Below are 23,845 nucleotides of genomic sequence, written 5' to 3' on the forward strand. Positions count from 1 at the left end.
CTAAATTTTTGCTTCTTTCTTAGCCAACATGTTACCTAATTTCTTTTCTTTTTTCTTAGCTGAGCCATCCTGCCCCCTGTTGGCAGCTCAGCGGCAACTCAGCTCGGGCCAGGAATCGAACCGCTATTGCTCAGAGCTTGCACTCTTGAGCAAGCTCTTAACCAACTGAGCCACTTGGCCGACCCTCGTGTTACCTAATTTTAAATATTTCTACAGATCATCTTAAATCATCTCAAATAATGTATCAGTCATTTTCCACAGAAGAAGTTGGGACAAAGTTATCTTTAATGTTTTAAGGCCTCCCTTGTAAAATGTGCATTGCAGGTCAAATGAATGACTGATAATAGGCCCAGATCCAAGTGGCAATGATCTAGATTCGCCAGGATCAATTCCATTGCCTGTAGCTGTGAAATAACATTCCCATCTGAAGAATTAGCTTTGGTTTGCGTGTTTCCTTGGCCACAAACAGCCTATTTTACTAATTCTCTTTCAGAAATATTATTTCTGGTCACATAAGAAACAAGGAAAGACAGACGATGAGTGGCCAGTGCAAATCCATCACTAGAATAACTCAGAAATAGATGGGGGAATCAATACTGCCATCTGTACATAGAAGGGTCAGGATTTGTCCACCTTCCACATGATACATATATAATAACATAACTGAAAAAAGTCTGACTCCTTCAATATACACATAGATTCTGAGGATGGTGGCTTTCTATTTTTAAAGAAAATTTACACTTCATTAAAGCCCTATTTTGATAAACCTTTCATCTAGATAAGCAGTAGTTTAATATTAAAAGCCAGCCTATGAAAACAGTTAATTTTATCAATATTGACTGCAAATTTTTTTTTTGCAATCTTGAAGAGCCTTCTTATAGTCACATACAATGTTCTTTTAGCTATATTGATGCTAAAAGCAAAAGAACTAAAATCTAAAAATTATTCAATAATTGTTAATTGATCAAAGAGTACATTTGTTAATTCAACAAATATTCACTCATCTAGTTCATGCTTGTCACTCTGTGAGGTGCTGGGGACACAGTGGTGAATAACCTGGATGCGGCGTCTGTCCTCGTGTTGCGTATGGTGATTCTCTGTGAGATTTCTGTGCACTGATCAATTTAGTGGAGCAGTTTTAATAGTAAGAGCCAGAGCCTCATTCAAGTTTGCTCGAGTAGAAAGAGATTTATTACGCAGGTTTCTGTAATTTGCACCCGGAGAACACTCAGGACGTAGAGTCATTCCAGCCTCCCTAGTCCCTCTGCTTCTCTCTGGCTTCTGCTCCCTCATGATTTCAGCCTGGACTTTTCTTTCATGGCATCTTGGTGGTACACTCTTTCCGGCTCTGTACCTGCGGCTAACTCTGTCTTTGTCTTAGTACTTCTGACTCCAGAATGCCAAGGTCATTTGATGGCCAGCTCATCATTTTGAAGCAGACATGAGCCACTCTATGAATGGGCCACCCTAGGATCGGGTGTCTCCATTCCTGGTCTAATGAGCTACAAAAGAGGAAGAGGAGGCCAGGCCATGTGGTCCAAACATGGCTGCCCCTTCCACAGGCCCCGTAAGTCATGATTTGTATGTCTCAACATCTAAATTATACTGCCTCTTAGGTCATTATATTCAAGTTCTGACACAGCTATTTAAATTCTCCTGTGCTAATTTATTCTCCTGTGCTAATTTATCACTGGGAATAATTTTATAACTTTAGAAGCGCATTACTTCTTTTGAATCATGCAAGCACCATGTAATTTAAAATAACCTTACTTTCTGAGGAAAGGATTGATATAATAAAAGGACTTTTCAATCACAGTATACAGAGTTTAAGGGCTTATAGAGACTAGGGAACCAGGTAGGCCAAATTCCTTATTTTATAGAGAAGAAAGCTAAGGCTGGAAATGGTTAAGGACTTAGGAGACATCTAATTAGAGGACTAAAACAGATTTTGAACTCAGAAAACTTGTAATAATATTGAACAATTTGATCAGATAGATATCGGATTTAAGGGACAACAGGGGTTTATTTCCTCGAGCTTTGTTTTAAAACTGTGTGTGTATCTATCTATCTATCTATAGATATATCTATAGATAGATAGATATATATATATAGATATATATATATATCTATCTATAGATATATCTATAGATAGATAGATATATATATAGATATATGGATATGAAAATCATTTTAGTTATCTTTGTCATAGAGGAAAAAACATCATAGTTCACCAACTCAAGCCAAGGCTAAGAGATGTCTAACTAAATTATAAAATTTAATATTTGCCACAACTCCTCCAACATAAACAGATTTAAAAGATATGCAGCTCCAAATTAGGGGGCTGTTGGCAAGGCTGTTTTTATGTGGGGATTCATACAGCATCCTGGTAAATATCCTTATCCTGATCCTCAAGCTAACAACGAACACCACAAACAAAAAAGACATCCAATGTTTCTGCTCTCTTTGTTTCCAGGGAGTATTGTGAAAGTAATTATTCTGTTGTATTTAAGAGGCCTATTTCATGGATGGGAAAATGTATTAAATTTCATTTGGCAGTTATTCAATCCTTGTTAATGTTATCTCCAGAGATAACTGCTTCAAAACAGGCTTTCAGACCTCAGTTCCTTCTCTCCTACCATAATCCTTCTAAAAGAGTGCGGGACAGGAAATTTAGGAAACTTGTCATCAATTTCTAGACCTAGCGATAATGACACAAAATCATTAGAAACATTTTGGTATTATCAAAATGAAAGTTTGTTATTATGAATGCATCTGGTTCAAAGTTTTCCTTTTGTTATTAATGCATACGTGTTTTTTAAAAAGAATGAAACAAAAAAGACCTGGGAACTTTTACTTTTCTCTCTTCTCTTTCTCTTCTTGTTTTGCCATAAACACAAAAGAAAAGTTGATGGGCTTTTACTGTAATTAGACACCCATTGACACAGAAAACAGTTTTGGTTCTGAACTGTAATCTCCCCATGAAATATCAATTATACATGACAGTTGTAGAGTGCTAGATTTCAGTTTCAATTATCTTGCCAGATCTCTGTCATATTAGAGGAAAGCAAACTTATTTTCCCAAAGATGCAAAATACCGTTTAGTCCAAAAGTGCATCTTTTAAAGAGGTGGGAAGTGGTCACGCAAACTTTTTTTAATAGCTCACAGGTGGGAATCTGGAAGTTCATGAAATAGCAGGAGGAGATGGATATCGTGAGAAAACAATACCAGAGGCACTGAGAGTCTGCAGAAAACAAGACCCAACTCTAACAACCAACTATTTTGTGCAAGAAAATTCTAACCTAGGACACCTTTCAACCACAAATGCAATTTCCATATTTCTCAGTTTAAAAAATTATCAGACTATTTTTTAAATTCATGTGATTAAACATTTAAAGGACTATTCACCAAAGTCTGATCTGGACTCAATTCTTTGGTTTGGGCTTCAATTTTTGGGAGATGTTTATTGGAAGGAGACTTCCTAACTGTCTCAAGAATGCATATTTTTTTTCCTCCCAGAAATCTCACAACTTCACTTCTGCTTTGCCTGAAATTTAAGGTAAACCCTTATTAGAAAATTCTTAGATGTTGATTTAATGATGATTCTCCAGGTGATAGATAATTTTCAAGAGGATTTAAACATGATCTACAGGACATTGATAGTGCTTGGCAGTGCTGACCTGTCATGTGATCAACTAGGCTGAAACCCCCGTGATGGCCCACCAAAATGGTTAGACTGAATGATTCTGTGATCTAGTTCGAGAGATGCAAATGGCTGTTATCTGATTTCAGTTCATCTTTTTTTCCCTGAACTCTAAGTTCCACCTATTCAACTTTCATTTCTCTCCTCTGTATCTCCACCCTCCACCCCCAATTCTCTATATCATTTCCCTACATCGGAAACCATAACTGGATGCAGCCCACCAAGCAGGGACCTCGAGAGGTGGTTAACAAAGTTTATTTCATCCCTCCCCTGCCCCAGGTAGCAGGTTAATAAGTAGGGAGCTAAAGTTAACCCATACCTAGTGAACCAAGCCTACCTAGACAGAGATTATGGTGAAATGTTGCAATCACTTGTAAGCACCTTCTTTTGTTTAGGGTGAAGAAATAGACAACTGAACACTCGATGTGCACTTGCGGATCCCTGTCGTGCAATCACACCCATGTGAGGACACAATCACGTGGCTGGCTCCTACACAAAGCGCTCCGAAGCCCATCCAGGAAGTCCATCACCAGGGATTTATCCTTAACTAACTGGCCTTTATGTTGAAAATGTTTTTCTTCTCATCCAAGTAACACATGCTTATTGTAAAATACTTGGAAAGGACGTGGAAGTGTAAAGAAGTGTGCCTAAACAAATAATCTTTTCTTTCCCATCGCTTTTTAAATACTTTTTAAAAGCCATATTCTCCACCCGTCACTTGGTCCCTTGCATATCAAAGTTCCAGCATGGATTTTCCTCATTCTATGGATCAAGTCTAAGATCAATGCTTTATGCTTATGTATCCTTCACCTGGACATCCTAGGACCCTTCCAGTTCCCTCCCACTGTTAAATTCCTTGATCTGAATCTAGTTACCTACTCCGACCCCTCATCTGCTGCGTTCATGCCCACATCATCAAGGCTTGAGCACAGCCTGCCCTGCTCCATCTTCCAGGGATGGTTTCCTCTGCACAACTCACCAACCATGTCTCTTTTAGTGGTCCTACAAATCCCCGTACTCTAACTCCTCCTGGACTGTCTGGGTCTCCAGAACTCTCCCCATCTCACCAAGCCTAGGCAGGTTTTCTCCTGATTGTGCATTTCGAACACCACCCTTAACACACTCAATGACGTTGTGTAATCGGGCAGGGCATACACCTCAATGATTCTGTTTTGTTGCCATTCATAAAGCCTATGCTTGTCTTGAAATATAAGCATCCCCAGGGCCAGGACTGGGTGCAAAGCTCACTCTATAGGGTTGTAGTATTACAATGTGTAATTAGGTGCTTCCTAAATAGTAAATGATGACTCAAATGGCATGGGTCTGTGAGACTGTTTCTGAAATCTAAAACCTTCTGATACTGTTGAATATACACTTAGCATGTTTCTATCAAATAATAAACATTTCATTTAATTCAACAAATGCCTTTTGAATGTCTACTACATGCATGACACTATTTAGGCATTTTCAGGAAAAATAATAAAAGACACGTCTATTACACTATCGGCTCTTAGTTTAATGGTGGATTAGTAGAATTACTATGTAACGTAAAAGAAGATAAATGTCATAAAGGAATATAAGGTCATGTAGGGTTTTAAAGATGGGTGAAACCATCAGATTGAGAAAACAGACTACTACAGAAGAAGGCGGCATTATAGATAAGTTTTGAATGATGGTCAGAATTTTGATATAGATTATCTAAATATATTTTTACAAAACTGATATTTACTATTAATGAAACAGCATCTCAACTTTAAATGAAAGTAGGATTTCTATTTTTACGTTGGAAAGTGGCATTATTTAGATATTATACTTATATGAATAAACAGCTAAGGATTGCATATTAATATATTTTCATATTGTCAGACTATATATTTCAAGAAAAAAAGCAGGTTTTTGTACAGCTCTTCATAAATCTCAGTGGCTTTGCTACAAAGGGAACAACATACGGCATTTGGACACAAATGGTACCTCACTGTATGTGTGTATTATTGGCCCAAATGATTCACTCTTATTTAACTGCAATGAAGTCTTTCATCTCCCAATAATAGTTTCCATATGACCAGTGGCTCTGCTATAAAGAAGATCAAAAGCGAAAGAAAGGATTTAATAAAAGAAAATGACATTAAGAGTAGCATTAAATCAGAGAAATAATACCAATATCCAACTCTTTTTTTTTTTTTTTGAGAATAAAGCTCCACAGAGTACTAAGCAGCTTCCCCAATATGTCATGAAAAGGCATTTTACAAGCAGTAGGTATGTGCAAAATCCATCTGTGTATGCCTTAGAGTGGCAAAGATGAATAGGGCGGAGGGGGTGGGGTGGGGAATAGGGGCAGAGCTCCCCACTTAGAGGCAGGCTGGGGAACAGGTAACAGATCAAACACTTGTTTCACATTTTAAAGAGTGCAAGGGAATGTGGCAATGGCAGACGTCCATCCACCCATTTCTGTCCTTTCCTGCTCCATTTAATGGAGATAGATTTTTTGGTAATCCAGAGTTTCTCAGAGAATCATAACATTGCTCAACTCTAGTACATGAGTTCTGAGAAAGGAAGTTTTTTTTGGCAATGCATAGTGACTTGATATGAAGAGCCAACTTCCCAAACAAATTTTCTTCTAGTTCTTAAAAAAAAATAAATAAATAAAATTTACAATGTTAATCTCTATTCCCGACTGGATAAACAGCTGCTAATAGCCTCCAGCTCCCAGGGGAGGAGGCTGTTTCCTTTCATCTTCAGACTGGTGGATATCTGACGTGCACTGGCCTCTAGTGATTCCACATGTTTCTTACTTCGCCTTCTTCAAAACCGCCCTGGTACTGGTCCTGCCAACTCAGGCTCCTTTTCTCCCTTTCCTTGAGATGGCATCCATCAACTCACAGGACATACTGGGTTACGGTACTGCTCATTTGAACTTCTAGTGCTTTCGCTGTTGGTGTATTTAAAGAGGAAATTCAAGCACTTATAGTATCTATAGGAAGCTAAAACGTTGGACTTTTGCATTGGGAGCCTTGCGAGGGAAATGAGAATTCTGGCTTCTTTCATACTGAGCTAATTATTTACTCAAGGGCTGGCTGTGTTCAAGATACTCAACTTCTAACAGCATCGCTAATGCGATTACTTACTTATATCTGTTTGTGCCCTAAATAAACGAGCCGACTTTAACACTTTTTCCCCTAATAGGAAGTACCCTGCAGAAGATTACAGGGCCAGCCGGTCTCCAGAGTCTTTCTCACTTGTTCCTGAGCACCTGCTTTACTGGTGACCTCAGTTCTACACCTCAAGATTCAGACATTTCGCAAAACAGCTTTTTAAACAAAACCCAGCTGTTTCCCATCTAGACGACAAGGGGAAAAATTTGGGCAGCTTACAGAAACATTACCCAGAGACTACCATTCTCCAATAACTTTCACACACGTTCAGGTCCAAACGAGGCCCATCCGTGTGCAGAAGCCGGAGAGAGGCAAATGTGAAATTAAAATGTGGAAACTCAATACCTTGGTTTTTGACAATACGTCCAATTAACTGCTTGAAAATGAACGTGGCTATTGTAAATCAGAATAATGCTTGCCCAAAGATGTCATTTCACTAATATTGGACAGCTCTTGTGGTTAAACTCAACTTTAGAGTTTAAGGCAATTTATGGATATACAGGAAGCTATAATTATGCACAAATGTCAACCAATTAGGTAGACTCCTCGCATTTCAGAGATGTTGTTAAAGCTTTGTTTGTAGGCTTTCGCTCCTAAATCTGCTTTGTCTAAACCCTCTTCTTATTTTGAACCCATTTGACACTTCTGTTTTCCAAGCAATTAAGAAACTTCTGATTTGAAAAATTTACAGCCACCATAAAAGTTAAAATAACGTTAACGACCACAGATTTTGAAAAAAATATAAAATGGCCAAGGACTGGTCTTGGGCTTCTAAGTGCCAAGTTTCTCCAGTATTTTCTGTTTTGGTATGAATGACATAACTGAATTACTTCATGAGCTGCTACTTTAATTCCTCAGGGTGGAAAATTCCATGAGTTAATTTAATTTGGATGTAAAAAATATACACGAAAACTCGCTCTTCCTGTGGACTCTCATGTGAAATATTCGAGCCAATTGCTGGAGCTGCTGTGCTTCGAGGAGGGGCTTTTCGCCCGACGCAGCCCTGGTTGGGCACTGCGAGGACGTGTGCCATCAGGAACTTGCTAACCTTCACTCGGGCACATACGATTCTCTGTTTTCTGCATTTTTAAAAAGTCATGTTTATTCTATGGCTCTGTAATGCGCTTTCCAGCCTGTCTCTAAAGGTCAAAACTCTACATGGCCTCTAACATGAACTCAGTGCCACCTTCTGCAGCTGGACAATGTTCACTCGCCCTTCCCTGAATCGCTTCTTAGGTCACTTAATAATTCTATTTTACATTATAGTTGGGCACACACTCTCCCAGAGTCAGAGGCCTGCAGGATCAGAAACATTTTTGTCACCCCAAAAGGATATGAAGCACCCAATGACGGAACAACTGTGCATTTTCTAATATGTACAATATATAGTCCCACCCCTCAAATCTTCTTTCTTGAGAAAACAAGGGTAATATTATTTTTTTTTAATGAAAGGGTCGTGCCTTTTCTAAATTATGGATGTAATTAAGCATTTTGTCCCTGTCCCCAGTAAAAGTTCAATGAAAACCTATGATGAGGACCAGGCTATTACATGGGTCTACTTGCTTTTCCCTCTTATTTAAGAAGAAAGCAAAGTAAAAATACAATGAGATCATACAGTCTGCTTTAAATATGTTTTTATATTTTAAAAGTGGGGAAAAAACAAGTTTTTGTTTTTATTTAAAATTCTTGATGCCAGGATGTTAAACACATACTTTAGGGGGAAAAAAATTAGCAAACGAGGCTTGGTTTGTCCTAGAAACATGGAGAAAGATTGTCCTCTAGGTCTGAGGGCCCAGAGCAGACTGTCTTGGTTCTAGGTCACAGGGTCTGAATTTGAATAAAATAGACATTGGGGAAAAAGAAGGGGATGTACCTAATGTGGACCCCCTGCTGTGGGATCTGGGCACACATCATGTCCCAACCACTTGTCTGAGGGGTTGCTAGTGAAGTGTAAACGGTCACATCGCTATGGGTTGTCATCAAAAGCTCTTGATTTTTGTTTGAATTTATTTCTAAACATCAAATAGGGAGCTCAAGGATTCTGAAGCTGTTGTAACTAATCTATGATTAAGAGGATTTCTTTAAGTTAGACAGAAAAAGACAAACACGGTATGGTCTCAGTTATATGTAGAGTCTAAAAAAAAACAAACTCAAAGGAATAAGGGAGTAGAATGATGGCTGCTGGGGGCTGGTGAGAGAGGTGGAGACACTGGTCAAAGGGGACAAATTTCCAGTTATAAGATGAATAAGTTCTAAGGATCTAATGTATAATTAACACCCAAAATGGTAAGTGTGTGGAGGGGATGAAGGCCTCAACCAGCCTTACTGTGGTGAACGTGTTGCAATATACAAGGACATCAAATCATCACATTGTACACAAACTTAGATACAAATAATAGCTCAATAAAGCAGGAAAGTTTTTTTTTTAAATAAAGAGAATTTCTTTAAGTCTTTTTTCTGTCTGTTTTTTCTTTCTTTTCGTTTTCTTAAAATAAAGTACCCTATTGATATAGTTAAAAACTTTCAACTGGGGATGCTAACTGGCTCTCAGAAATATTCAATAATTGTGGAGATTAGGAGAGATGGTGGAACATAAGAGATAAGCAAATAATTAGAGGGGAAAAAAACAACACAGTGGCTATAGAAAGATGAAATTGATGACTAAGATCTTGAGTGAAAGTTTATAACAGGCTATTTAAAAGACAGTTTCGAAGGGCTCTGAATAGAGGCAATGACCTCTCAAACTCAGCTTGGCTCCACCAAGAACACGTCTTTCTGGACAAACCTAATTTCCTCATTCGTGGCAGTGCTGCACACCTGGTGCCTTGTGATAGCGCAATCTATGGGCAAAATGAGAAAAGGCAGACTGCCTGAGGGAAAAATTAGGTGGTCAAAACTGGTTGACATTATTCAACCCAAAGAGCAGGGGACGATGTGAGTGTGGAGAGAACTTGTATAATATTGAACCTCAGGTTTCCTGCTCTATGTCCTCCCCGGTCAACAGTTTTACTCGTGGTTTTGATGTTGGCATCCAAGGCACCCATCAAAGTTGCAACAACAGATCTGGCAGGATATGCGACTGAATGAGGACCTAAACAAGACGTTGAGACTGGAAAGGGATCGAAGGCTGAAGGCTGAAACTCAAAGGCGGTATGTGAAGTTTTGTACTGCTGCAACAAAAAGTGCACAAGGAGAGTTGAGAAATGGGTGGCTTGCGGATTTCGGCTGATTATAAGTTCAATATTTGTCAGCGGGATGATGATGCCATCAAAAAATAGCTCATGGGATCTTGCTGGCTGGCCTTTAATGAAGATGTAATATATTGAATGGGTCTGGTGACAGATCCACCCCAGTGTATCCTGGTGATCCTTTGGGCCCTGTGTTCAGTTTGAGGGTGTACATACCTAAAGGTCCTAGGAAAAGGAAAGTATTATTTACAGGTTAGGGACATGCACCGGGTAGTCATAGAGTCAAAAGCTTTTTTATAGGGTAAATATTTAAAGGTATAAATGTCTAGCCTAGAGAAAAAAATATTGAATAGACTGTCTTCAAATAACTGAAAATTTTTCACATATTTGTTGGGTTGACTTAAAGGTAACTCTAGGCAGAAATATGAGGACTGCACAGAGGAGCAAATTTGGGCTGCACATAAGGAAGAATTTTCTAACATTTGATGGCAGTGGGCTTTGTGGTCCCTTGGAATTATTCACCCTTGAAGGCAGGAGGCTGGTAGAAACACGGTGACCACTTGGCAGGGAATTGGCAGAGGGGATGTGGACAGAGGTGACTTCTAATGGCTCTGAGAGTCTATGGAAATAGCTGCTTAGAAATAAGGTATGTGCTAAAATAGACATGGAATTTTACTGACTCCACATCCCTGAAAACCCAAGAGTGGAGATGGTGAAGCCTCGATGGGTCACACTTTGTTGCGAGGTCCACACAGAAACAGAGTTCTCTGGCTTTTGCGACTCCCGTGAGTACATACCTGTGCTACCCCAGATATCACATCACCGTCCACTCCTCTCTCTCACTGGCAAGTATGATCGGCAGAGCTAAACAGCAGCACGCGGCAAGGAGCCAGCCAAAGGGCAACTGAAGAGTTTTCTTGGGTTTCATGAGTGAAGTCCGAGTAACAGAAAGGGGTGTAATACCAGGCACAGTTTTGAAATCGCTATGGTATTAGGTTAGAGATGAAGTTTGCTTGCAGCAGTGTGGTATTTAGCACAAAGAGTGCTGGTCTCATTGCTTACTTGTCTGGTTTTTAATCCCAGCTTGGCCATTAACTAGTGAGTACCCAAGCTTGGGTCACTTCCCCTTTCTGGGCCTCAGTCTTTGGCAGTAAAAAAAAGGGCCACGGGCTAAATGACTTGAGCGGTGTTTTTAGCATCTAAAATTCAACGGTCCTAAATCTTAAGAACTATGACAGCAAAACGAATTTAAGTTGATCATCCTCTGAGGCCCTATGTGGTTAAAAGTTAAACTTTGTGTTGAATGTTAGTTAAATACAAAGGTGCTTCTTCACCTAATGAATGAATGCTCTTCTGATACATTGTTTTTTTTTAATCCAGTCCAACGAAAACTGCTGTTGATAAGAGGGAAATTGGGCTGAGATCGCTACTCCTCTACCAGGGGACGGTCCTTCGCTCCTGGATAACAGAGCCGGGCCTGCCCTCTGACGGAGCCCGCGCTCCTGCTGCAGCGAGTTTATAAATGTGACCTTTCCTACTAGACTGTGAAGCCCTGGAGAGCGGAGGCCAGCTCTTTGCATAGAGCCTGGCATTTGGTTACCACTTAATAAATGGTTCTGAAATGAGTAAATGGACTTTGAGCCAAACTGATCTGAGAACCACACTAATGTTATATATTAATAAGTTAGGAGGTTTTAGCTAAATGATCCTATCATTGCTGACTTTACGGACAAGTAATTAGGAGCACATACAGAGTCACATGAAGACATTTTTGACATGGGTTTTGCTCTTATTCAGTTAAAAGAGGACATTAGGTCATCTGCAAGGCTTTCTTTCAGATCTCGTCTGTGGACCTGAATACTGAATGAATAATGGGGAGAATTATACTTGGAAAATTGCCATTTCAATAATTTATTTAAAAAATCTAGTGGTTTCATATCAGGATTAACCACAGAGATATCGGAGGCACAGAGATTAAATCTCGGTAAGAGTTTCTGACGAGGTTAGTGACAAACCCTGCTGTTTTCTTATTCTCCCACAGGCAAAGGTGTCTGCTTTGATTCTATCAGAAAAGTGGGTGGTTATAGTAGGAAAAAATAACTTAAAATTTATTACTTCAAGGACCCTGGTAAGGGGAGTTCACACCTCTTGCCACTTAGCACACCCATGTTGATGTAAGAGTAAGTGTTTAGACAATGTGGGTTTTAACCTAGAATGCTACCACATGGGAGGACACATCCTTTACCTCTACATTTGGGTGGAGAGCTACGCTGTGTGCTTCACCATCAGATACCTGGCAACTTTGTTCATCAACCAACATTTACTGAGCTTTGAAAATTACAAGCTTTTATCACCTAAAATTAATTCTTTAAAGGTATGCCTACAGAGACTCTTTGGGGAGTGCTTGTGGCAGTAAAAAAGAGGATGGCTTTTGGAGTCAATGTATCTGAGTTTAAATCTAGCTTCGTGACTTGAGACTACTCAAACCTTCTAAGGCTCATTTGAGCGAGCAGCACCTAAAATGGACATTGTCACCCTCACTGGGCTCCTGTGAAGACTGCCTGTCAACATATAGGATGCACCTGGCAGTGGGGCTGGCAACTTGTCAGGCACTCAGAAAATAGTTTCCTTCCTTCCCTTTTGATTGAAAATTTATTTACTGGGAGAGAAACAAAATGTAATACATGGTACTTAAGGAATTTACAATATAGTTAGTAAGGCAAAAGTCACATCGGCAACAGATATATAGCTGTGCACAACTGGGTAAGATCAGTATCTAGCCAATGGTGTGAATCATAGCCTAGCTCTGAGTGTAGAAAAGAAAATGACTGTCACCGGTGGAGGTAGCAAGGGAAGGCTTCCTGGAAGAGGCGAATTTGAGTCAGAGCCTTGAGAATGGGTGGGATGAGATGTACAGAGAGAAGTGGGTAGGGCAGCCCAATCCACATGGATACAAAAGAAGTATCTATTAAGAACATACAGGGCAAATTCTGATCATGCGCACACACTGATATTGCTGGAAAAGGTTTTGCCCATTGGAATAGCTAAACATAAGGCTTTTGGTAAATGGTAATGGGACTTTATAAGCCAGGTTAGAAAGTTGGTCTTCACCTTACAGATAATGGAAAGCTGGTGAAGGTTTTTGCACAGGAAAGCTGGTGAAGGAAAGCATGGCCAAATAATATCATCTAGAAACCCCACAAGTACACAGCATTCACTCTGGTGCTATGAGCCAGGCTGCTGTGAAAAAAAAAAAAAATCCCTTTCATTACGATGATACTTTAGTGAATCACTGAAGACCTACTTCAGAACTCCAAGGAAAACATTTTATGAATCAAAAGCTAAGTACAATATGTTAGCAATTAAATGAGATAACATAATAGCCCAGGCAGAACCATGGTTTTTCCCGGCCACGATTTCAAGCTGCTGCAGAAAGAAATGCTTATATCATCTTCCAAGTTATCAAGCCATTTTATTTTGATTTTCGGAAGGCGGGGAGAGAGGAAACAGAAGAGTACAGAGGTCAAGAGGATTCAAAGCTGTCTATTCTTTAATCAGAAGGAACTATTAAGGAGCGTTATAAAGGAGATTTGCTCAAAACAAAACCTGCCCCGGGATGGGTGTTAAGTTACTACAGCTTGCTTCTACTTCAGAACAAGTGAAGGTGTGTAGTTGGGAAAGAAACTCCCACCAGTGCTCGCTCTGCCCAAGTTTCCCCAAGTTTCCGGTGCATACCTCCCACTGCTACTTTATTTACTGCAGCTGGCCCAAGTTTTATAGCCTGTTTCATGTATTAAAATTCAAATGTGGAAAACATTACCAGTATCCTCCTTGAATTTTTTTTTGTTGTTGAGGGGAGCCGAGGGGTGGTTTTTTTTTTGTTGTTTTTTTTTTTCCCTCTTCTCCTTCAACTTCCTTTTTATTGTGGAATGTATCAAATGGTCAAAGGCTAACTTCAGACTGACTAAATTCAAAAACTATTTCCTTTGTTCTTATATTTTTGTTTGAAAATTCATACCAGTTTGCACAAGGAAAGAAATGACAATCCCATCTCGCTCACACACATGGTAGAGTTTCAGGATGAGGAGCTCGGATGCTGGGGGCCCACTGAATATTTTCGAGAAAGGAGAAAGACTGCAAAACCTCATTTGGTTGAAAGGGCAGCTGGTTGTGGCCATGTCACATCTTAGGAGCTGCTTGCTCTATTGTCTGGTTGGCTCTGTGGTCGTCCTCAATGGAATTATGTCTTCAGAGGAGCGGGCAAGAACTTTTCCTCATCAGTAAAACTAGCAGCTTTGTTGCTTATGTATGGTTGTTTTTCTTTCCAAAATCAAATCAAAGACACTTCTGTGTAACATTGGCCAACTGTCTCCCTTTTTCTATTGCTCCGCTCCATTCCCTCTCTCTCCACTCCAACTGGGTCAGCCCAACCCCATCTCCAAAGATGCCTGTAGTCTCTACCTCCTATCCCACCTCTGAATCCCACTCAAAGAGAAGGCGATTCAAAGGTCAAATAGTTCCAAACAGCATCTATGTATAGTTTATTATTTTAAATAACCACTTAACCTACATCTGGTATTTAAGAGCAAACTTTACATATTTATGGAAAAAACTGGCTCTGTAGCAATGCCCTGGGTGCGTGTTGCATCCGTTTAACATATGCAAAATGAACACAGCTACAGAAATTAAACTATTTTTCTCTTGATTGAGAGCAGATATACAGAAATGGTTATAAGTCACAGATTTGGCTTTTAATAAAGCCAGATTTCTTAATTAAAAGCAGTATTGTTTAAACATTGCAGTTTAAAGAAAAAAGAGCTGTACAAACTAAAATCTCATATTATATGCATCCCAAGTGTATTTAACACATTACCTGAGGCCAAGCTACATTAAAATCTAGATTTTCCTTTTGTTAACTCTTAGCAACTGCCATGAATAGACAAACAATTTCTACTCAGTGATGAATTTTTAGGGTAGAGGTCAAGGAAAAGCAAAAAAAAAAAAAAAAAGACTTAGCTTTGGCATTCAAAAATATCTTTCCACGTTTTGGAAGTGAGTTCATTGCTTCTATTTATAAACCGGTATTTTTGGTTTCAAATTGGTTGCAGGTTTCCATAATACACTGCTCGGGGGTGGTACTCTTGGTCTTTTATTAAGAGAAATCGAACAGAGGGCAGAAGAATACTATTGAGCAAAGAACCTCAGAATAACCTGTACTTATTTTCCTTTTCCTTTCGGAATCATCTTTAAACAAGAGACACTTCAGTGATAATGGAAAACAGACCTTCTCCAAGCAACTTTTTCAGAGTCTGTCAGGTACAAACAGGACCCTAAGGTGTCTGCTGATCAGGCAGGAGTTTGTAAGGAGCACAACTGCACACAAGCACAAGTAACATTAAATTCTCCACTATTTGATCACCTCATTAATGTCATCAGTTAATATTCTGTCAGGGAGATTCTCTGAGTCTTCATTATCATAAAAAACAACAACAACAATGCACTCCCAAATCCTTACCAAAAGTAATGGGCAAGATTGACTCTAATTGTAACATGAACAAATCTGCTTAAATATTATTGAGACAAAGGTTTACAAATAAGTTGTGGTAAAACGACTATATACTTAAATTACACAGTCCCACACCATATATTTAGATGGAGAAATACACCATATATTTCCACCTCTCATACTCAGCACCAAAAGACAATAATGTGGTTTCTTTAATTAAAAGTTTTTTCAACCTATTCCCATCTGAAATGTCAGCAATGTAACATGGACATTAAGTTGACTTCTTTAGCTAAAGTCACCAAGATGAAAATTTTAAAATACCAGTGATGACCCAGCAATGTTCTCCTAGGTATGTACTTAAGTGAAACAAAGACATGTGTCCACACAAAGACTTGCACACGAATGTCCATAGCAGCATTATTTATAATAGCCAAAGAGTGGAAATAACCCAAATATCCATCACCTGATGAATAAATATAATATATCTCTATACAACGGAATATTGTTTGGCAGTGAAAATGAATGACACTCTGATATATATGATAAAACATGCATAAATCTTGCAAACACGGTGCCAAGTTAAAAAACACAGAAAAGACCACCCCATAATGTATGATTGCCTTTATAGGAAATATCCAGCATAGGCAAATCCATAGGGAGAAAAAGTAGATCAGCAGTGGCCAGGGGTTGGGGGCGGGACGAACGGCGAGGGACTGCTAAAGGCAATGGGGGTTTCTTTTTCTTTTTTGCTGGGGGCAAAAATGTTCTGAAATTAGACTGTGGTGATGGTTGCGTAACTCTGTGACTATACTAAAACAGTGAACTGTAAATCTGAAATAGGTGAGGTGTATGTGAAGTGAATTGTATCTCAATAAAGCTGTTTAAAAAAGAATAAAAAAACAGCAACTCTAGTATTCCTACTTAAAATTCTAATTCTATACGGCAACTTATAGGGTCTGCACACTTGATCACTTACCATGAGTGAATGTCTGTTGGCTGAAAGGAGGCCAGTTCCATACCCTGAGCCCAGACCACCCATTGCTCCGTTATGAGAAGGTCCAATGATCCCATGCATGTCCCCATGACCACCGGGCATAGCTGTGGATGGGCCCACTGCATGGTTCCGGAGAACGTGAATAGCGTCATCCAGTCTTTCTAGACGATCTTCAATTCGGCTTTGCTGTTGGTTAACAAATGATGTGAAATTTGATTTAGTTTGAAATGCATGCATAGGTTATATAAGTAAAACATGAGTTGACACAAGCCACACTTGGAGTTTCTAAATATATGTTTCCAATAAAGTTTACTTCTGTAAAACGGTATTAAAAATAGTGTCCTTCCTAGAAAGCTGGTGAAAAAAAATGTTATAATTACAGTGTTCTTTTTCATGAACAAAGTAAATTCAGTAATTCTTCCAGGACATAATGTATGTATGCTATACTACTGGGGGTGCCAAAAAAATGTATACACGTCACTTAAATTCATCTTTTATTATTGGTATATGTTGAGTATTACAACTCTAATACAGTTTATTCCTTTCTGAAAAAGTGTATACATTTCTTTGGCACCCTCTGTATATGGCATTAGACTAAAAGACAATCAGATTTACTTTAGAAAAGAAAAACACTTATCAAATTTAAGGAACATTATGGCGGGCATTGGTTAAAGATTTTTTAAAATTAACAATAGAAAGGTGACCTATTATAGTTTCCCAATTAAATTATCTTCTCGAAGGCATATTTTCTTGGTCTCCTCTGTGGCACACGATACAGCGTTAAGTATTAAGTCAAGGACAGGTATATGCCTACAGACTCAATTTCTTATTATTTCAATTTTTAACGGTATTTCTTGCTTTCTATTTTTTTAACCAGGTTTTGTTTTGTTTTGTTTTGTTGTTTTGTTTTGTTTTGTTTTGTGTGTAGAAAGGAGCAGGGACACAAAATGATTAAAGGAAAAAAATTACAAAAATTCTGTCCACCAAAGTAGTATGAGATTTCAAAAGTCACAGATTTGAATTAATGTTCAACAGGGGCTTCTAACCGATTTCAAAGTCCTTGTTATTGTATAGCATCCACTACCTTATACAATTAAAAAAACAACTGACCATTTTTTTTCATCCCAACCATCAGGATCCTAATTTTATACAACTAGATAAGGCCTACACTACAGTTTTTGGTGAAAAAAAAATGGATGTGCAAATGTGTACTCATTTTTTTCAGGGTGATCAATCAATAATTATATCCAATAAACATCTGCGTGGACTCTCCAGGGTGCACTTTAACATATACCATCCACTGGGTCCCTGTTCTACATGTGTAAGGAAGCTGGGAAGACATTATTATCCCTTCCGTATAGATGTGCAAATGAGACTCAAAGAAATTAAGTAAACTAATTACTCAGCATTTACACTGACAGAAAGTGGTAGAGTCAGGGTTGAACTCTGTATCTTTTGACTTCAAATCCAATGCCTCTTTATACTAAATTGTGCTACAATCTGCGTTAATTTCCAGTGGGCTGTGCGAACAGATGCCCCGGCTATACTGCATGAGAAAAAACAATTTCCAATGATTCTATACTGACAGGAAGAATGTGTGTCTAATGTAGTTAGTCTATGGAACAGAGTATTCTGGTTCAGGGTGGGCTTCGGTGTTAAGGGACCTCCCCTGAACCCCTAGCTCGGCTACTAATGTGACCTTGGAAAAGTTACTAACTTCTTTGAGTTTATGCTTCTTAATTTAGAAAAATGGGAATGAGTATATTCACTGCCCAGTGTACATGTATGCATGAGAAGAAAGAATACAGGTGCCTATGATCCTTTCTGGCTCACAGCTTCCTGGTGGAGAGAGCCGTTTCTACTTGTGAACACCCTCTTGAGTGTGGCGACTTCAAAGAGGACTGAAGCTGTAATTCACAACTGTAAGCCTAATCTTCACAGCTCTATAGTTGGACAAAAGCCAGTTTTGATAGATGGGTCCCAGAGGATAACTGAAGGAGAACACTTAAAACAATTATGGGCTACTTGGATGTAGGCTGCAGGTTAACTGGGCGACGTAAGGAGTGCCTGTGCCATCTCATGCTGTGGTTGCCTTTATGGGCTGAAGTCCAGAGCTGGAAGACTCACACTACGGCAAGGGAGAGCGCAATGAAGGGAGAAATATACCTTTGGATTTTAATTTTTAGATTTTCCTTCATTTAAATACTAAGCCAGAAAGGAAGAAAGGAAGCCCCGAATGGCTAACGAGACAACATTAGATAGATGGATAAATCTATACCTTCTCCCGTGTCCCATCTCGACATATGGGGGAAAAAGGGAAACTCAACCTGGAAGAACGGAAAGGCTCCTTGCTGTTCTCCTCCCCACTGGATTCACACACAGTCTAGAAACTGCATAGCGCGGTGGTGGTTCATGCTTATTTCTAGCCCCCTCATTGAGAGCTGAGAAAGGCTAGAGTGTCAGACACTGAATCATCATGTGAGTACCTATACTATTAGTGAAAACGCATGCAAATTTTCAGCTATTCCCTACTGGAAGAGCAGAGCTTTCATGATGCTACCAGATTTCTGGGAAAACGGAAGTGAATGAGGAAGGAGCATGCTTCTTATGCCAAGGTTGGGGGAAAACGCCTATAAGCCTGTTATTCTGGAAAGCAGAGCAGAGATACACAGAATCTTCAAGCGTTCAAGCCCTGCAGCTTAGCTGCAATGGCAGCACTCTGATGTCTGGCAATTACTCACCAATAGGGATCTTTCCCCAAGGTGGGAAGGAGGCCATTATCCTGCCAAGATTTTAAATTTATTATCTGGTCCTCTTTAGAGTCCAGATACTGGAGTAGTGTCCGGGTTACAATCTATAAACAGAATGAGCAGTCTAATGACTCTGGCTTTAACCAAACTTGTGGGCTTAACATCAATCTCAAGTTCCTATTCATGGAAGTAAGACTCTTGGAGAATAAACTAGAGACAAGAAAAGAAACACGGTCTGAAAATGGTGAGAGCAGAGATGAGCAGACGAGGCTTACCAAGGAGTGTAAGGGTCCTTCATAATTAGGAGACGAGGAGGCCTGTCCTCCGTTTCTAGACCAAACAGCTGTGCCTGCTGATAGTAAAATGGGAATTATAATGAGATCTATATAGTCTTAAAAACAATCTTACCGACATTTTACATAGTACTTTTAAAAATAGCAATGTTGATTTCCATTTGCACAATAAGGTAAACACATGCAAACTTCCCATTCAAGAATTTTGGGGCAAGGAAAACATTTTAATGTAAAATATGAAGACTTTAAGCAGACTCAGAATTCTCTCAAGCTTCCTCCTAAAAGGGAATATTTAATTGATTCTGATTTTAGTTAGAAGTGTTCCTTTGATAGAAAGCTATCACTATGTAGTCATGGTACTTTTAAGAGCACAAGAGGGCATTTTTTGTTACACCTTCATGAAAGGCCAGTTTCTCTCATCAATGAAAAACAGCTTTGGGGCCGGCCGAGTGGTGCGTTGGTTAAGAACTGGCTTGGGATGCCAGAGGGCCCCGGTTTGGATCCCACATATGAGAGCCAGTGACACTGGACAGCTATGCTGGACAATTGCTTGACCTGGAGCTGGATTGCTGTGGGTCGCCGGCTGCAGTCCTCTGCTGCAGTGGGTTGCCATCGGCTACTGTGTGTGGCCAGCAGCCAGCATGAGCGGCCAGCAGCCGCCGTGAGCGGCCATCCAGAGGCCAGCGACTGATCTGCCTTGCCCAGGAAGAGCGCAATGATGGTGCCAACTTGGGCCAGTGAAGCAACATCCTCCACAACTAGACTGAAGAACAAAAAGGACAGCAACTTGTCTGTTCCCCTTCCTCAATTCCCCATTAAAAAAAAAAAATCTTAACCCCCGCCCCCCCCCAAAAAAAAAACAGCTTTGCTACTTGTTTTTAAGATGATCCTTAGGAAGGAATAAGCTTTCAGAAACTTTTTTAAGGAAATAAGATTAGTTGGTAGCGATCAACAAAACCAGAAATTTAAGAACTCAATATAACAATAGTAATATGTAAGTAGTTTCTTCTGAAGAAAAAAATTTTTTATGATTCACTCAACTTGAAGGTAAGGATTCCCGCTATAATAAATATTACATGTCTAACCTCTCACTTTGAAATTTAAAATAGTACACACTCAGTGTAGAACTGTTAGAAAATAAATAATTCAAGAAAGGAGAAAAAAAAATATGTGAATGATCTCAGTGAAATCTCACGTCCCGACAGAGTTAGCACTCTAAAAATTCATTCTTCCTGTCATTTCTGGGTATGCATATGTGTATTTTTATGCTAAATAAAAACAGAATATTTTGTTCAATTACTTTTAGTGACAGAATCTGGACAGAGCCATCAGAGTGAAAACAGTAATCTGTCCCCATGTTTACATCTTCATGAAGTTATTTCTTAGTAATGTGTGGTCTTCCTCAGTGAATTACCAGGACCCCACAAAAGAGGCGTTGCTTCTGTGCCTTCCACAGACAACATACTGCTCAGGTTTAGGGTATTTGGGGCATGTTCTGGAATGATCTGTGCGTAACTTTCCCTTCCCCTGATGAACCTAGAAGTGGAGTGGCAAAATGGTGAACATTCAATTCTGTCCGAGTTCCAATGTTGCTACTGACATAACCTCAGCAAGTCACGTACCCTTTCTGGGCCTTGTATACTCATCTGTAAAAAATGGAGCATTAGACTAAAATAGTTGTTCTCAAACTTTATTAGACTCCAGAATTTTTTTTTTTTTGCCCAAATCATAAAATAGACGAAACTAGAGCTGTTTTTCCTGAAATGGGGCAATTGGAGTTCTCCCTGCCCATGGTCCTGCAGCACATCCTCCCTGGGCTAGATGCTGTCTTGATCCTTGTCTGGCTCTGGACACTGAGGCATGTGATCACTTTCCAGAGCCTAACAATATGGCCCTTTTCTATCACGGGGAATGTTTCATTGCTGTTCCATTTCCCTTTTAATATCATCTCTATTTGTTCCCAGTTTCAACTTTGTCTCTCTGGACATACGGATTCAAATGTCCAGCTACCCTTCCTCTATTCTGTCCCCTCTCCGATGTCAATGGAGGCTTGGAAAAGGTTGACGTTCAATCCCACCTAAGCCATGGCCATTGCCTCTGAAGGCTTGCGGCAGTCTACAGCCTCCCGTTCTCTGCCAGGGAACCCAGTTTATAAAGGGCCACGTGAGTGCCTCATACAGGGATGGAGGAGGCAGCATTTAGGCAAGGGACTCCACCATAAATGACAGTAAGGTCAGGTTTCAATGAGGTACACGTGATTTACTTTTCTTTTTTTTTTTTTTTTTTTAGAAGCCACCTGTCCTCTTTCCAAAGAGCAGAGACATGCACCAGGCAGGGCCTTGTGGAAGCATTTATACTGGACAGGCAATGAACCTCTTAAATGCATCTCCGAAAAGTAAACTGCTGTATTGATATAATTCATTAACTTATAATTTTATTATTGGAAGCCATAGATCATGCCATTTGTTATTTTTAAAGGCAAACATCCCCTTTTACGGCACACAGTTACTTCCCAATTTATTTACAAAATTATCATTTTCCTCAAACATTCCAATGACATGGACTTTAAGAAGGGAATCTGGAAAATTGAAATTATCTGTGGGAAATAATCTCTTTGGATAGCCCATGTTGGATGACTATATAATCACATTCATAACTATATTTATTACATTTTCTCCTCTGAAATGTTTCATTGGAGTTCGTTACTGTGTTGAGTATCGTCTACAGAGCTAGGAAAAGTCTAAGAAATAAGGTTTCCATACATCTATGTACTGTAGATAGACCTAGTTTTTAAGAAAACTTTTGGGCGTAAATGACTGTACCTTCACCTGGTGGCCTGTCTCGCCCACTTCTTTCTATTTGTTTGGAAATGCTGTTTTGAGCTTTTGCAGGGAGTGAGGTTCTACCTACTGGAGCAGGGAGTGTACGTGGGGAATCACTCTCATCAGCTGGCACTACAATACAAAGGAGCTAAAATACAGTACCTGAGAGAGAAGGGGGAGAGCCAACAGGAGTTGAAGGGTTTGATGAAAAGCTGTTGTTAGTGTGATCTGGAGAATAGATCTTAAAACAGTGGGGGAGAAAAGAAAACAAACCCTCATTATTAGGAACAAATAATCAACAATTTTGTACAATACAATGCGTCCGTATAATTCATTTAAAGATTACAAGTTACAAAACACATTTAACAATTATAGTACCAATAGTCTAAAATGAAAAACTGAATTTTTCAACAGGAGAACTATGGAGGTCATATAAGATAGTAGGAAAAGAGCTGGACTGGATGGAGGTCGGAGGGCTTTAGTTCTAGTCCTTTCCTGCCCACTTCCTGCCATGGCTGCGTGGCTGTGAGCAACCCATAGAGATACCCCATGCCTGCCTTTCCCCTCCACAAAACAGGTCAGGCAGTATCTTCTCTAAGATTCTTGTCCAACTTCTTCTTCACCATGATTAACACATTTAATTCCAAGTCATAAGAACTCCCAGATTAAATAAAAACTTATACTTGGTCACAATGCTAATGTAAATCAAACTTCTTATGCTCCGATGGTAAGGAAAAACCAAACGAAGAGACAAGTGTCAGTGCAACAGGTCTCCACTAACATTTGCAAATGATCATGTTTAGCTTTTGAAGACAACACCAAGTATACTCCCGCAGACAAATAAGGTGTGCCATTGTGTCACCAGTGAACATGCAGGAAATGTTCAATTCTAGCCTCTTGGCAGCGGGCAGTCAAAGTGGCGAAGCTGCGTCCCCAGATGCCAAATACGTGACCATTTCTCATGGTCTTTTTTTTTAAATGCCTTTTCCAAAGTGTTTTCGAATTACCCCTTCCAAAGTCAGTCTTAGCTGGTCACTGAGCACCCACATGACTTCAGAGGAAAATAAGAAATCGAGATAGAAAATCTATACACCTAAAGGCCCTGAGAAGATCCACAAATCCGTAACTGAGTACCACTTAACACAACTGTAAGGAGACAAGATGGAAGAGATCCGCCATGCACTGCAAGCTGCAGAGCTATCCCCACAAATTTTGCAATGAACATTATGCAAAAAAGCTAGCATTTCCAAAAATCAAAGCTATTTGCGATTCCCTTTCTAAAATTTCAAATGTCCGCTTGTGATTAAAGTTCAGCCGTCAACAATGGTACACGTGAAGTCCAAAGTCAATATTTCCTCACCGAAGCAAGTGCTTTCCCCAGAGCATCTCCGGTCTGGGAGCTGCCTGCTGCTCCGCTTCCTCTATTTGCTGCAAAAACA

The 23,845-nt window shown here is 39.6% G+C and overlaps 1 protein-coding gene across 26 annotated transcripts in view; it reads right to left on the bottom strand.

The window, feature by feature from the left end:
• The window catches only part of TCF4 (transcription factor 4), a 350,789-nt gene that overhangs the window by 9,472 nt on the left and 317,472 nt on the right, over nucleotides 1–23,845 (bottom strand). For 21 of the 26 annotated variants that reach the window (XM_019640672.1, XM_019640667.1, XM_019640670.1 and 18 more), the window contains 4 exons: nucleotides 23,767–23,834; nucleotides 22,569–22,647; nucleotides 19,567–19,643; nucleotides 16,524–16,727 (listed from right to left, as the gene is read on the bottom strand). In XM_019640672.1, coding sequence (XP_019496217.1) covers nucleotides 16,524–16,727; nucleotides 19,567–19,643; nucleotides 22,569–22,647; nucleotides 23,767–23,834 — 428 coding nt within the window. The remainder of the gene's footprint in view (nucleotides 1–16,523; nucleotides 16,728–19,566; nucleotides 19,644–22,568; nucleotides 22,648–23,766; nucleotides 23,835–23,845) is intronic. The other 5 variants (XM_019640685.1, XM_019640669.1, XM_019640662.1 and 2 more) reach the window with 1 other exon arrangement.

The sequence above is a fragment of the Hipposideros armiger genome, unplaced genomic scaffold, assembly GCF_001890085.2.
Source record: "Hipposideros armiger isolate ML-2016 unplaced genomic scaffold, ASM189008v1 scaffold_52, whole genome shotgun sequence".
NCBI classification, from domain to species: Eukaryota; Metazoa; Chordata; class Mammalia; order Chiroptera; family Hipposideridae; genus Hipposideros; species Hipposideros armiger.